This window comes from Rissa tridactyla, chromosome Z, assembly GCF_028500815.1.
Source record: "Rissa tridactyla isolate bRisTri1 chromosome Z, bRisTri1.patW.cur.20221130, whole genome shotgun sequence".
In the NCBI taxonomy this organism is placed as follows: Eukaryota; Metazoa; Chordata; class Aves; order Charadriiformes; family Laridae; genus Rissa; species Rissa tridactyla.
The window spans coordinates 73155063-73171165 of record NC_071497.1 but is presented as its reverse complement, the minus strand read 5'-3'; the positions used below and the strand labels follow the sequence as shown (position 1 = coordinate 73171165).

Below are 16103 nucleotides of genomic sequence, written 5' to 3'. Positions count from 1 at the left end.
AAACTCTGCAAAATTTGGAATCCTTGTTTTGGCTTCGTTATTAGCTCTCTGGAAAATGTCCATAGCAGGGAATTTGAACAAATCTGAACAAAAATTCTTGGACTGCATTTGATTCAGATTATTTTATGGTTTATGTGTTCCTTCCCACCACTTCAGCTTTTCCTGTGGAAAACCAGTAACTGTTTATAAGCTCTCTGCGTCTCTCAAGCTCATTTTTGGCTTGTTTTATACTTTCATTTCTCTTCTGATAGAATAGCAAGTTGGACCTATGTTTAAGCACTTACTTGTTACAGGGGAAGAACTCCTGGAGGGGTTTTGTAGCTTGTTTATTTATGGAAACAGTAGTTACAGAATTGTGCATTCCCTGGTAACTTCACCAGTCAGTCTACCAGGAGATAAGAAGTACCACAAATCTATTTTCTCAACAATTCCAAGATTGCATGTGTGTTATGAGCATTATAAATAGAGATTTTTTTTTTCCTAGTGTGTTATTTGTTTGTTTTTACTTTATTTTGTAAATGAGTACTTTGTACCTCAAAGTATGACATATCTGAGGGATCAGATACCATTCAGAGGGACCTGGACAGGCTTGAGAGGTGGGCCTGTGTGAACCTTATGAGGTTCAGCAAGGTCCTGTACCTGTGTCGGGGCAACCCCCTGTATCGATACAGGCTGGGGATGGAGAGCAGCCCTGCCCAGAATGACTTGGGGGTGCTGGTGGATGAAAAGCTCGACATGAGACAGCAATGTGTGCCCACCGCCCAGAAAGCCAATCGTGTCCTGGGCTGCATCAAAAGAAGGGTGGGCCAGCAGGATGAAGGAGGTGATTCTGTCCCTTGACTCTGCTCTGGTGAGACCCCACCTGGAGTACCGCGTCCAGCTCTGGACCCCTCAGCACAGGAAAGACATGGACCTGTTGGAGTGGGTCCAGAGGAGGGACACCAAGATGATCAGAGGGCTGGCGCACCTCTCCTGTGAAGACAGGCTGAGAGAGCTGGGGCTGTTCAGCCTGGAGAAGAGGAGGCTCTCAGGAGGCCTCATTGCAGCCTTTCAGTACTTAAAGAGAGCTTATAAGAAAGATGGGGACAGACTTTTTAGTAGGACCTGTAGCCATAGGACAAGGTGTAATGGCTTTCAACTAAAAGAGGCTAGATTCAGATTGGTACAAGGAGGAAATTTTTTACGATGAAGGTGGTGAGACACTGGGACAGGTTGCCAAGAGCGGTGGTAGATGCCCCATCCCTGGAAAAATTCAAGGTCAGGTTGGACGGCGCTCTGAGCAACCTGATCTTATGAAAGATGTCCCTGCTTATTGCAGGGGTTGGACTAGATGACCTTTAAAGGTCCCTTCCAACTCAAACTATTCTGTTTCTGTATTAATAGGCATTAATAATGGCTTCTGGCTTGGTAGAGTCTGAACAGCGCAAATTCATGAACAAACCTACTATACTTATTAATGTATCATTGTAGCACACCTGCAAGATGGGACTTTTTATCCCATTTGAGACATGATACTAGACACACAAGCAGTTGTCTATTTGAAAATCTCACAGCAGATACGTAGTAGATATGCGATCTGGAATCTGGAGTTCCTTCTATCTGTGGGCTATGCTCTTCTTTCCTGACTCCAAAAGAAAGTAATTGCAAAGCATCATCTGAACATCCAAAATTGTCATCTTTGCACTATATAAGTGTGAGTTAAAAATATATTAACTGTATTATGACCAAGTTGAAGATGCATGTTGCGAATAATCCATCTCAGATAGATTAACAAGGTTATTTTGTACATGATTAATTGTGACTTAATTTGAATCATATAATCTAAATTTAAATTTTAGATGTGTAAGGAACAAGACTTTTCTAGTAACTCAAGCAATCTTTATATAGTACGGAGTATCTGCAGCAGCTCCTTGTGGAGAAGATCAAGAAGCCTATTGAATAATTTAAAGAAAGATGTTGTAGGATGTATCTAATATTCTACATTTTCTAACAGTTACAGATTAAGAAAAATATACAAGGTCTTAACATAATGTCTGTGAAATGAGGCATTTCAGTAAGGTATGATGTTCTTGAATTTTTGCCTTCTTTCTCCATTCACACAGCTAAAATATTGTCTAGACAATGGATCCTTATCGTAGTCTGGGTTAAAAAGTGAAAGCATTGCTTTTGAATGCTTTTATACTTCAGGCTCTTTGAGGAATGACTATAATAAGTGTTGGATTTGATGTGTGGGCATAATTCCACTGGAAAATGTGTTGGGGTCTTTACTCTGTTCCTGTATAATCTACAGCTGAGCAATACTGAATCATAGTTGTTTCATTGCTGTGTAGAAATCAATTGCTCTTTATTTAGTTGTGTGTCTTGTCAAGTTTAATTGTAATCATTTGGAATTTTCAGACTACGTTATGTGTATAGAAATCAGTGGTTTTGATACGGTATGCTGGAGGGGTCCCACCATTTATAGATACTATAGGAAGATGTATCATATAAATGCATAGAAGTCATATAAATGCATAGAAGATAAGCATGTTTTATAATTCTTGGGCACAACTTTTAAAAATGATGGGTTTTATGATTAAAAATAAAACCAAGATATTCACACTGGCTGTGATTTTTAACATAGTGCTGAACATTTTGAAAATTATTTGCAGTATCATTGAGTATTAGAACGGTTTTAACAATATGAGATACATCATCTGATCATAATGCACTACCTTCTTCTGACTTAAGCTTTAGTTAAAGGAATATACCTGAGTGAAGTGTGGAGAAAGGTGTGCTTCTTCCAAGCGTGGACCTCACATGTGTACAATATAAACGTATCTTTTCCTCTTTCCAGATGCGTAGTTAAAGTCACTTAGCAATTTATTCTCATGTCACATTACATAAAATTGTGCTGCTATAAGACAGCTTAAATGTTAATGTTTTGAAGGTAATTTATGGGTGGCATGGGAGAATTAGTAATCGAAACAGTAACAGAATTGGAACCAGCTGTGGGAGCCAGATAGGAAATTGTCCTTCCTTCCTGCAGTAACTTAGACATGCTGTAATTTTTAACCCCCACCCCCCTACCTTCATCCTGTGGTTGTAGGTCTTCTTTGCATGACCAGCTGATGACTCCTCCCCCCGCCTTCCCCTGCCGTTTTAATTCCTTACCCTAATTGATTAGGACTTTTGTAGACCACTGGAATATTTGTCACTAAGTGGGGTGGTACGCATAAATACCTCTCTCAAGATCCTGGAGTAAACATTTTTACGATCACAATTGAAGAACTGCTGAAAAGTATAGTCTGTGGACAACCCTCTCTCTAGAGATGTGATAGTTTAGTTTTGCTGACTGTAGTGTGTTTGCTAAGAATAACAGGGTCCCTGAGGAATTTTAAGAACTTCACGACCATTGCTGAATAAAACCTTGTAGCTGATTCCTTATGATGGATATTATTTGTTCAAATTTTTCAGATGAGGAAACTGGGGTATGCAGGAATGAAATAAATTGCACAAAGTCAAAGGCCAAGGACTGGTCTACACCAGTGTTGTATTGTTTTAATTTGGTCATTAGAACATGTGTAATGTAAAAGAGGTTGTCTCCCGAATGAGGCTGGTATCATATTGTTATAGAGGTTCTTATTCATATTGCCTTGATGCTTAAGAAATTCTGTGCTAACATGGTCACCAGAAGTCTTAAAGTGAGCATCAGGCTCTTGTTTGACAAGCGGAAAAATGTGCTTTATTTCAATTGTAGTCATCTCCATGTCTGTTTTAGACGACAGTCCCAAATATTGAACATCTGTTGGTTGCATTGGCTTTTATGAGTTAAAAATTAAAATTTAGAGTGTAGTGCTGCTGATGGACTTAGTTCCACTGCTTACAAAACTTACGAAAGAGACAGTAATACTTATTCTGCTGCATCTATTATTTTAATGTACTTCCATAGAAATGCGTGTAACTAAGGTAGCCTTTTGCTGCATGGATTACAAAGGCTTAATAGTATCACTGACTTTTAAAATACATAGAGGAAGGTGGGGTTTTTTGCAAGGAATCTTAAACTTTATAAATATATGGTTTCTAAATTCTAAAATGTTTCATAAATAATTTTATTTTAACACAGAAGGCAAATCTGGAGAACAGTAGAGTCGTTTTAATGACTGAAAAACATCTAGAAGTGTTCTAATTATGAAAAGGCAGGATAATGCTGCTGGAATTCTTAGTGTAACCTTGTTTTTCATGGTTGCTCTTGGTCAGTCAATTGAAAGAACTTCACACTTTTTTTCCTAACTTTGCCAAAAAGTGATAATGATAAAATGTCTGTATAGTTTAGATAAAGGATGTTTTTGAGTGAGTTTAATGTAAATAATTAGTGAACGGCCTAGCAAGTTGAAAAATGAAAAATGAATAAAAGCATTAACAAAAGTTAGGTTCAGTCTGGTCCTGCATCCTATGTTGTGTTCTTGGATTCTGTCATGTGTGTCTTTTAGGGCATATTCCTTGTGGCAGAAATTGCATGTGGAATCTGTGTGGTACAAAAATTGTTATCAAGCTGGATGTGAAATATGTGAATGTGCAAGAGAGGCCTGTTTGCATCTGAACTAGGCAGTTGGCACCTAGACTCCAAAGAATTGAAAGTTCACAACTATTTGTCCTCTCTGATTTCAGAATTAAGCTATTTTTTAGTTGCCTGCCAGGCTAAGCAGAGCTTTCAGATCAAAGATGTTAGTTGTGTGTTTGTTTTGTTCCTCCTCATTGTCAGCTGATCTGTGGTTGTATGTGCTATTTTACTGTTGTGAAGTAAATAGAAGTATTCCTTTGGGTCAAAATGAAATACTCTGTTTAGCCCTGAAGAATAATCTTAGTAAACGGTATGTCTGACTGAAAATGCTCGTGATTTTTTTTTCATTCTTAACATAGTAGGTATTAGTAATTGCTGTAGTCAAACCGTCTTGATGGAACATGGGTGGTTTTTGGTGGTATGTGGCAGTTGTGCATACTGTTTTAGCAAATACAAAGTTTTTATATGCATTTGAAATGAGATGATAAAGATGGAATAGGTAGGTGGTTATGTGAGCAGAATGTAGCATATCTGAAATATCACCAGAACACTCAGTTTAAGTAACTGGTCTCCCAGAAACTGCAAAGGAATCTTGAACGATCACAGGCAATTTTAGATTTAAATCAGCTGTTTTTAGAACAGGCTCAAGAGAACGTCTCTGGTATACATTGTGAGAACAATTCCCAGGTTATAAATATTAATATAAACTATGACTTCGTAAATCAAGGGCTTGTTATAAATTTAGAAATTATCTGACTGAGATTTTAGAATCTAGGTGAAAAATAGTAACCTCCTGACATCCATCTAAAACTATCACCCAGGAGACAGATCAGGCAGGCTTTTTGCTATACTTTAGAATTATGAAGTTTATATCTAAAAAAGATGTTTGTAAACCATGCTGAGACTCTAATTGCAATGCCTTTTCTAAAATGTTAAGCTATTGGAGTCTTTTTGAAGGGGACATGCCAGTAAGTAAGAGGAGATTTAGTTGTGTCTGGGAACAGTCTCTGAATTACCATTTGACCCATCATCTAATAAAATATGTTCTATCTGACCTATAATAACATTACAAATTTATTATTTTTAGGCAGTCATGTGTTGGAATGAAGATTTAATCTAAGGTCTTTTCCCTTGCTGGTTAAACCTGACAAAGCACTCTGGTTCAGATCATAAGAGAAAATTTCATGAGGCTGTGAATTAGATGATGTTGAGAGAAGCTAGCCATGGTACTCTTTCCATATTGAATAAATAAATTTACTTATTGTAGGCATTTGAAAGGAGGTTCATCTACTTAAGCACCTTCTTAATTCATGAATGTACCCTGCAGTGATGCATTTTAGCTCACTAAAGAGAAGAATAACCTGTCCTTAGTCTTCCCATACTTAAAATTCAAGAAATAAGCTCAGTGTTGTTTTGAGTGTTACCCAGATTAAAGGATAACTGGGAGAAGTAGCATTTTGTTGTTCCCTTCCAATATTTCTGTTAATTTTGAAGGTTGTCTGCATTTGTCAAGGAGTTATGAGTTACCTATGTTTTTCCATGAGTGACAGGTATTGTGGGTGTTTCACGGGAATAATATCAGCCAAGTCGATTCATACCACTGTGTGCAAGCATCCTCCTGTTTTCCATAATATTTTCCTTTTTCTTACCTTTTTTGGGCCAAAAATATAGATAATACACACACATGGGCCCTGATTCATCCAATTTAATCAAGACATCTATGTTAGGAATTTAGTTGCCTTGCACTCCCCGAATAGTTTATGAAGAGGAGAGGTCTCCAGATGATTCAGTTTTTTGACACACTGATTCTTCTTCTGGAGTTACCTGTCTCTTTTTTTAAGGCTGTATAGGAAGTTCATAGTAAGTGTTTTCTGTATTTAGATGCATCACATTCAGAAACTCAGATTATATGAATCTAGGCCAAACTGAGTTTAATAACATGCAAGTTTGCATCAGAATACATCTGTCAACTCTAACACCTAAAAAAGAGGAAATTAAAAGTTGTTGAAATGTCCTTTCAAATCTGGATGCTTCCTTCTGCATGCAAGTTTTTGGATTATGCACTCTTATAAACCCAAAAAAGTTTCTGTTTTTCTGTTGTAAAACAGTGTCTTACCAATCTCTCCCATTGTGGTTTTTCATACTCCATCTTTCTCTTGAGTGTACAATTGTGCAACCTTAGTGTATATCTTAGATATTTATTTTCAGTTTAAGTTGTGGAGGAAAATAACATAAAATTGTGACTTGGAAAACCTGCCCATTTTAAAAGCAATATGGTTTTAATCAGTGCATGAAATATAACTTGTGGAACAAAACATGAATATCAATGTGTGTTTGTTTGCAGAACTAGTTTAAAAAAGAACAGAAAAAAAATCAGTTTAAACTCTTATGACTGTCTTCAGCTTTCACTGCTGTCATGGAAAACTCAGCTGGGTGCCTAACAGCTTAAAACATTTTTGTAGTCTGAAAAGAAGGACGAGGCATGTTTTCTTACAGATCTGTGAAATACTCCCCACCACACCCTTTTATCTTTCTTCTAATAGTGTTTCAGGCTCAATACTGAAGGATGGAACAAGATTCTATTCTCTCTGTTCATCATCAGTAGAATAGTCTCTTGATTTCATTCACTTACACATAGTATCTATCAAAGCTGGATCTGAGGTAGAAAAGAAAAATAGCATGTTTGTTGCTCTGAACTCAACTGCAATACAGGGATGTTGTGCAAGCATGGCCCAATGAAGTTTGATGGAATTCTGTAACTCCTTTCCCCTGAAAAGAGAAGCATTTGGGTTGTATTTTAGATGCTGTTTGAAAGAGAATACTTGGACCTGTAAATCAAACACATTTGATACAGAAATGAGCAGCAACAACAGGCATGAGTTGCTTTTTTATTGTAACTTCTAAAATAAAACTAGTTTAAAGCCTTCTGCTATTGGTATTAGCATGTTATTGTGCCTAGGAACCGCAGCAGTTGGGCCAGATTTCTATGTTGCTGTTCTAACAGTTTATCTGCACAATTCAGTGGTTGTCTGTGGTATTTTACCTGTCTAAACTGAAGAGCTTGTGGTGTTGTACCTCTCTGCTTCGGGAATTACCGTGTCAGAAATCCTGTCCTTTCTCTTGTGATTGTTGATGAATTGTCTGCCCATTTGTTTTATTCTTAAAATCTCTTAAGAGCATTTTCTTTCAATATGTCACACAATTCACAGCAGAAACGTTTTTATTGGAGACATTACATTTCTCTTTGTAACTACTTCTGTCACCCTTGATTACTCTTTTAATCACACTTATTACTTTAAGCTCTTTCCTGCAGAAGAATGGAAGATATGGAAAATTGCTAATGTGTGGTCACAAAGAAGAAGACTTCAGCACTGTCAGTCTGTGTGCTGGAGTCTGAAATAAAAGCCTTTCAAAGGCTCTCAAATTTTCCTGCCCACCCCCCACATTGCCTCCAGCAGTGTGGCATTTGCTTTTCCATGCAATACAGTCATTTTGGAGGAGAAGCAAGGAGGCTTTACAAAAACTTAAAAGAAAACATGAACACGATGTACTTAAAATGCTTGAAAATAGAAAAGTTCTTTTTTCTTAATTCACGGAAGGCCTGTAATTTGGATGATTAAAACATGGTTTTCTGCAGGGAGTCCTTCATTTGGGAGTTCGAATTGCTGCAGTTTCTTAAGTAGATGAAGGTAATTCCATCACCATTTGATGCTAGGGTTTTTTGTCCCCCTCCAACTTTCACCAGCTATTTCTGGTGTCCATTAGGAACCCAGTTATTCCATCTGTCTTCCAGTGAGGCAGCAATCATCTGCGTCAGACCACCTCTGTTAAATATGTTTTGTGAAATGTGCACTTTCACCAGAAAGGGAGAAGTCTCTGTAAAGTGTAGCTCTTGCCACCTTCTCTTCACTCCTGCCCATGAACAAACAGCATCTTCCATGTGGTGGGTAGCAAACCAAGAGACCCAAAAGAGCAGGGTGTGAGTGTTAACACTTCCAGCAGATGGGATTTTTTAGTATAGTACTTAAGGTATTTAAAGTAAGCAGTAGCCAATTGCAAACACAGAGGAAAAAAAAAATTGTATTGTTTCCTCTGTTAAATGGTAGTCTTCTGGGTGCCCAGAAAACTTCCCTTTAAGGGCCTGGTGTAGCTTGTCAGTCTCTTTCACTCAGGATAGTTTCCACTTAGTGAAATACAGACATCTGCAAACAGAGCAGTAGAGGTACTTAACAGGCATAAATGCATCACTCTGCCCTTCTCTGCTTGGGCCGTGAGAAAGTGAGTCATTTGAAGACCTATATTCTAACTTGTTGAGGTATTTTTAGGGGGGGGAGAGGTCAGATTCTGGTGGATGAATTTTCAGCAAGTGCAGTTCGCAGTTACTGTGTGTTTGAGATCAGCAGAATGTGTCATTGTGGAATTTACATTTTGTTTTTCATAGTCTTTGCTTTTAGCCATTTAAGCCTATGGACATAATCCAATGGTCATTCTAAAGTCATTCTAAAATGCTGTTTGGATGGTCAGTCTGTTAAAGGCTGATAGTAAAGGTTGAGGTATTTTTCAATTGTAAATTCTTCTCTCTGATACAGTTTAGTGGATTTTTTTTATCAATTCTTCTGTAGGACCTAAATTTTTCCCCAAGCCAAATGTTTGTCATATATATACCAGCCCATTCTTTTCCCACCTTCTGTATCCCTCTGTCTTCTGCCAAGTCCCAATGATTGTCATTGCCCATATTTACAATCTTGAGGATATTGGAGATTATCTTGTAGGATGTAGAAAACTAGATTTTGCCTAATTTTTCCTTTTTGCGTCTCTCGCTTGTCTGGTTTGACCTGCGTGATTGGTTCATCTAATTTTTTGGTTTTGTCTTTGATTTTTCTCAAGAGATCTTGGAGACTCTGACCTAGTTTCAGCCTGTGGTTTCTAGTGGCATATTTTCTGAGTATTGCTTGAGGATAAGGAAGCTCACAAAAGGAACAAGAAAAAAAAGTCCACAGTATTTAGGGACAGTGGTGCAGTGAATGAGAGTGTTGTCAGGCATGAGAGCTTAACAGTCAGCTAGGGCTGGAATTCTGTGAAAAAAATGTAACTGCAAACTGCAGATGTGATGCCTGACTTGCAGTGTCCCTTTGCAGAAATTATTGAAAAGGTAAGATTTTTCATTTTTGAGAATACACTATTTCACAAATTTAATATATATTAATCGTACATAAGACAGGGAATTGAGAATTCTTGTAAAAATGTTAGGAGATATGTCAACACCGAAACTCTTTTCCTTTGTTTCTTCTGAAAGAGAAAGAGAAATTTAACATATTTTCTTTTCCTGATATAGTTTAACAAGAAAAAAGACAAGAAACAAAAGCCAACAAAAAAATCCTGTAAAGATTTTATCTTGGCTGGTTTTAATTACATTACAAATTTTCCAGAACAGCATTATTGAAATACTAAATCAATGTGTGTAAACTTAGCAGCTGAACTCCAAGCAACAACTGGAAGACCTGGAAGTGCAAGTACACTTTGGGCAAACTCTACCTTTTCATTTTTTCAGACTTACAGTAATATTCCAGTGTACATGGAATCCTAATGTTCACATCAGCATAAAATGTATTAACTATGTTTTCCTTTGAGAGTATGAAAAAAGGATTTTATCACATTCCTTATTCTTTGGAATGTAATAACTGGAAAAGTGGTAGCTGCATCTGATTTTTGTGTGCACATATAGGCATTTGTTGTAGCAGGCTAGAGATATTTATAGCATTCTCAGTCATTTAGGAAGTTCATAGTTACTAAAATAGAATAAGCCACCTTGGTTTTATGTAAATATTTGGTTGATTTGAAGATGTTATGCCAAGATACATTCCTGGACATTGTTATCTTAATTTTTTTGTTTTGAATAGTCTGAACAGTTATTTCAACTGTCAGGCATCCCTTGGACACTGCAGAGTGTAGCAACGCTAGCATCCAGTGTCCAACTTTCAGGCGCAGGCTGTTTGATTTATCAGGTGGCAGAATGTATTCCTATCTGTTGTTCTCTATTAAGTAGCCATAACAGTGTTTAACGTGAGTGTACTGTAAAGCAAAAATGTTTTTCTGTGGATGTTCCACTCTTTTCATTAAAAGAGGGATTTGAGTATTGGCACCTGGAGGAGCTAGGAATTAAATTAAATTAAAATTAAAAAAGTTTGTTCTAGTACTTTTTGTTTATTAATAATTTAATGGTTTTGTTTGAATTATTGAAAGAACTCTTAAAGTAGATAAGATACACTCTTAAAATTAAATTCAGTGCTGATTCAATATACAATACTTACCTATACAATACAATACCTACCTTTGTGGTAAGGTATATGAAATGAGCAACCTTATAATATTGCAATAATTGGATTGGAATACAAAATCACCTTGCAGTGATAAAAACGAGAATGACCAAAATGCTGTTTCTTGTGCCAGAAGTGGATGGTTATTGTGAAAGCCTTTGATTCACAATAGTAGTACATCTCTTGTGGGTGTTGGCAGTATGAATCTTGGAAGCTGATTGTTTCCTTTTCACACTTATGTTTTTATGGAATGTGCTTAGATGGCAAGTACAGGCAGTGGCCTTTGAGCATTTTTTTTGCCTCCTGAGAACAGCAAATATCAATGTATAGTGCAGGGAATGATGAGGCAGGGAAGACCTAATTCTTATTAGAATTATACCTTCATCGGGGTGCTTTATAGTGTCAATTGAACAATAAAATAGTTTTCATAATCACAGCTTTACTTGGAAATTTTGAGTTATACCTGCTTCCCAACTTGTAAACCACTGTGTCTGTGAAGTGTCTATTAATGCTATGTGGACTATACCCTTCACAATGTCACGTGTAGCTATTTGTAAACCTTTACTCTTATGTTTTCAGACTTTGCATGGACCACAGTCCCATAAATATTTTTTTGCTCAGGTGCATATATGATTTCCATGCTAATCGTGAAGTTCCCCTTCAAGCATCTGTGACTATCGAAGATGTGCATAGGCTGTGAATGTGAAAACAGAGGACATGAGTCTTCTGCTGGCTTATTTTTGTGTATATACATGTGAAAAGGGAAAGAAATTATACAGTTGTTTTGGGAATCAGAGGTGGTGTTATTGGCAAGAAGTAAAGTTAGAAGAAGGGTAGGTTTGGCTAAACTGAAGATAATGAAAACTTCAGTTTTATCAGGGAAATAAAGGTGATAGAACTGCAGGATAAAGGAAATCAGCCTGATGCTATATTTTCTGTGGCAAGTATGAAAAAAAGAGAAGAAATTGGCAGACACAGATAAAGAAAGAGATATAACATATAATATGAAGTGTGCTTAAATATTATTTTAAAATCAGACTTCAGCAACAGAAACTTATAACAAAGGTGTGGGACATCAAAATGATAGATTTTGTCTGTTTTAGGAAACATAAGTGGTACAAGATAAATTAGCATTTTGAGAATAATGATTCAAATTACCTTTGTAGAACCTTGCAGTCACTTGAGTTCTTTCAGTACATTTCTTTCTGTGTAAATTAACTATTTTCATGTTTGTGTTAGTGATGTGTTAGATGTTTCAAAATGTAATTGCCTTTGATCTTTAAGTGAAATTCCCTGAATTACATTTACTATGTTATGGCTGCCATCGAAGTGGCAGTTGTGAAGACCCATGAGAGCTGGGGATAATGGCACAAGTGGAAGTGGGAAGCCAGTCCATAATCTTAATAAACCACATAGATAACTCCTGTAATGAATTTCTATATTTTTTCATTAATTTTGTTTACTTCGTAGAGTCCTTTTATTTGAAAAGACATATATAATTGTATAGACATCCATAGTAGTATAATAATGATGGATTGACTAAATCACAACTCAAGATTTCCTGGGTTTTTTTTCTTTATTAAGGTATTATCCTATTTTTTTAACAATTATTCCTCATATTTCTAGGGGTATATCCATGGAAATAAACATCTGGAATCACTCTCTTATAACTGATTTCTCCCTGCTTTCTCCTCCTCAGGTTATGACTGGTGTAAGGGAAACCTTTCTTATTTTCATATGTATTGCAGTATTGGGTTTTTTGTTTGGTTCGGGGTGGGGGAGGGGTTTGTCACAGCAATGTTTTCACAGAGGTGGATTTTGTGTTTTTTTTTTTCCAGAACCCTGTCAAGAAAATTCCAGATTCTCATGAAATTACACTCCAACATGGGACAAAAACAGTAAGTGATAACACAACTTCAACACTCCTTGTTTTTCTGGAACTGAGAACCAGTCTATGAAATAAGTTAACACATACTTATTGTCAGCTAAAGTTCAAGAAGCTAATTCTTTTTCTTAATTTGTTATTTTAATCTAGCTGTTTTTCTTATTGCAACTGGAAGTGTGTTTTACAGCTGCCTCTTCACTTTCTTGTAATAACACAAATGTGGCTCCATTTGACGCAATTGTAGTATAATTTTCTTCTTTCTTTTTGTGAAATATGCTCTCTGCAATTGTTAGAGTTCCTCTTCTAGGCTAGACCTTTCTAACGTAGACAGAGGTCTAATCTAGACCTTTCTTTGTTTGTTCATGGATTTCGAAGAGAATGCTATTGCTGAAGTTTCTAGGACTTCTTTGTAGCTGAATACAGATCTCCTTCATTTTCCTTGAATCTTAAGTGCCTTTTATACACTACACTCTATTTCTTGAAACCTTGTTCTTTGTCTTTGACTGTGTCTTGTCTAGGTTTCACTTCCAATGTTGTCATTCACTTTCTTATAAGAACCACTGTCCAACTTCGAACTATCGTTTCTTTGTTCTCAATATTTTTATCTCTGGGTAATCTCATCTTCCAGTACCAATTCAGCTGCTTTTATGTGCTGATTGATCGAAGATCTATTTTTATAGAATGAAATTTATTTTCTGGCCATCAATAGCACTGATTCTTTTCCTAAATCCTTTCCCCATATTCTTCTTTAGTCATTAAAAAAGGTGCTGCTGCTGTTCGTCCTCTTCAGTTTGGGCTGTGACTTAGGCTTCAATGAGAAAATGATACTAGAATTTCTTCTATTGTTATTATAACCCTGTGAAAGTGCTGTCAGCTAGTTAAAAAATTCTCACTTATGGTATTTCTGGGAGTTTGTTTGGAGAGGGGAAAAAAGAAGAAAGGAAAGAAAAATAAAACAGAAAAAAATTTGAGAAAAATGTTTTTTCATGAGGTTTTAAACAATCTAAGGAAATGTATGATTTTCCGTTATTGGATTTTTAAGAAAACTCATGGATTAATTGTAATCATACATGTAATAATTTACCATTCCGCAATATTAAATAATTATTTAATAATAAACTTGTTTTTAATTTTATATATATTAATTTAATATCCGTAATTTAGGAGTTTAAGATTTGAATTTTTAATGACTAATTTCTTAAGATTTGTCAGGCATTCTAAAGGAGTTTTCTGGGGGCTTAAGCTTGACGGTAAAGATCATAAATTTTTTTTTAATAAGCTTTCAGAGATAGTTATTTTCAGAAGTGTCTATTCATGAATCTGGCATCAACCTTTGTGGCCTGTCTTGGAATGTGGAGAGGTGATAAGGCTTACCCATTTGTTTTATCACAGTGCTAGACATACAGACGTAGAGGAGGAAAAGAAAGAAGTAGCAAGTGTTAAAAATGAAAATAGTAAAATACTTTTTTAAGCCTGTAAAAGATGCATTGTATAACACTAAACAAAATTAGAGTGGATTTCTATGCACGCAGTGCATGTAGCTTTTTTGCATACTTATTTTTAAGCATACTAGGATTTGCATAGTAGTATACTAGTGCAAACCATTTACATTTCACATGTGACAGTAATTGCTTCTGCAGTATGTTCCTTGAATACGTTTTTTAACAAACTTTATTATGGTACGTTTGTTGAATTATTTTTCTTTTTATTTAACCATTAAATATTTTGATGGTTTCTTAAAGCATAAGCTCATGTTATTTTGAACTACAAGGCTTTGTGAAGTGGAAGTTACGGTTTTGGAAGACTTCTGAGGTATTTTGACTGCATGAGAATGCAGCTGTCATCATCTAGAGCAGAGGTGAATTATAGTGTGGATATTTATAGCACAGTTGGATTAGGCTGGATGCAATGAATCAAACATATCAGTGAAAAAGCAGCTCTGCTGTAGAAGGACTGTCTTTTCATTTTATTTGTTTGTTTTAGAATAATGAAACTAATAATGACCCATGTCATTACACACATATAAGGAAGGGACCAACTTCATATCTTGGTATTGTTGTTTCACCCCAGCATTTTAAAATACAGTCTTCTCATTATGTTCATACAGTGTACTATTTCGGCTAAACTTATGTATTCCATCTGTACCTCTTCAGTCTAATGAACATGGGTTTCATGATGACTCTATTCCTGTGCAGCTGAAAAGTCTCAGAAAAGATTTCCCAAGCTGGAGGTTCTTTCCAGAAACCTGATTAATTTCCTGGTTGCCTTGCTTATACAGTGTAATAGCAGTTACTGTTCTCAATGAAACTTCAGGGATATGTATATATATATTTTTTTTTTTTTTTTCCTGACAGTTTTGCTACGTAGGTGGGTATAAGAAAGAATACATAACCAGAAGTATTCTTAACAGTGTCCTTTCTAACATCTCATATCACAGCTGCTCCTTCCTATAGGAGCTATTGTAGAATAGAACACTTTAGTATATTAATTGAATGCATAATTAATCTGGAGATGCCCAGTTTTTCTGCATGTTAGAAATCATGAATGAAATAAATGGGATTCAAAATTTGCGTTTAAATGGTAAAAGGGGCATTTTATATTTTTTTTTTTTTTTTTTTGGAAACACGTAAAAGGTTGCATCTGTTTCATTTGAAAATCAAATATGTCACAATGACATAATCACTAAGTGGAGTTTAATTCATTCTTAGGGATAGCACAAAGCAGTATGTCTAAACATTTGATTCAGGGATGTCAAAGGAAAAATGTTGAATCTATTAGTATTTCTGTGAATTAGATTTTTTTTTTTTTTTGTAGGGGGCACTGGATTAGGACATCTGATGATCCTTTGCATTCTTTAGAATAATGAGGTTTTAGACATTCTCTAAAAAGATTTCTGCAAGTGAATGCCTCTAAAATAATGCAGGACAATTAGATTAAGGAGGAGTCAGTTGCCTGGTGAGCAGCAGCATCATGCCTGCAACATCTTCGTTTTCTTGAAAGTACTTTTTTCAAACTGTTGGCTATATGATGGCACTGTATGTTTGAAATGCAGCGAGGTACCAGCATGAGAAGCATCATGAGCTTAAGGAGAAGAGGGCTAGAAATGAGTCTTTGATAAAATAAGAAATACCTAAGTGAACCTTTTCTACAGGAAACTGGAAAAAGAGTACTCAAAAGAAACCCATACTTTTTTATATACAGAAACCTTAATTTTAGCAAAACAAATCATCCATCTGAAAGAATAAATTCCATTCATAACTGGTGTTTTTATTGAAACATTTATTTTCTGTAGGTTACTTTTTCAACTGTGGATGGAAAAGGGACTATCTCATGCTAAATTCCATTTTTTAAACAGTGT

The 16103-nt window shown here is 35.9% G+C and overlaps 1 protein-coding gene across 2 annotated transcripts in view; it reads left to right on the top strand.

Annotated features, from left to right (window-relative positions):
* The window catches only part of WDR70 (WD repeat domain 70), a 139673-nt gene that overhangs the window by 22586 nt on the left and 100984 nt on the right, over window positions 1-16103 (top strand). For both annotated transcript variants that reach the window (XM_054187070.1, XM_054187069.1), the window contains exon 6: window positions 12699-12758. In XM_054187070.1, the coding sequence (XP_054043045.1) occupies window positions 12699-12758 (60 nt within the window). The remainder of the gene's footprint in view (window positions 1-12698; window positions 12759-16103) is intronic.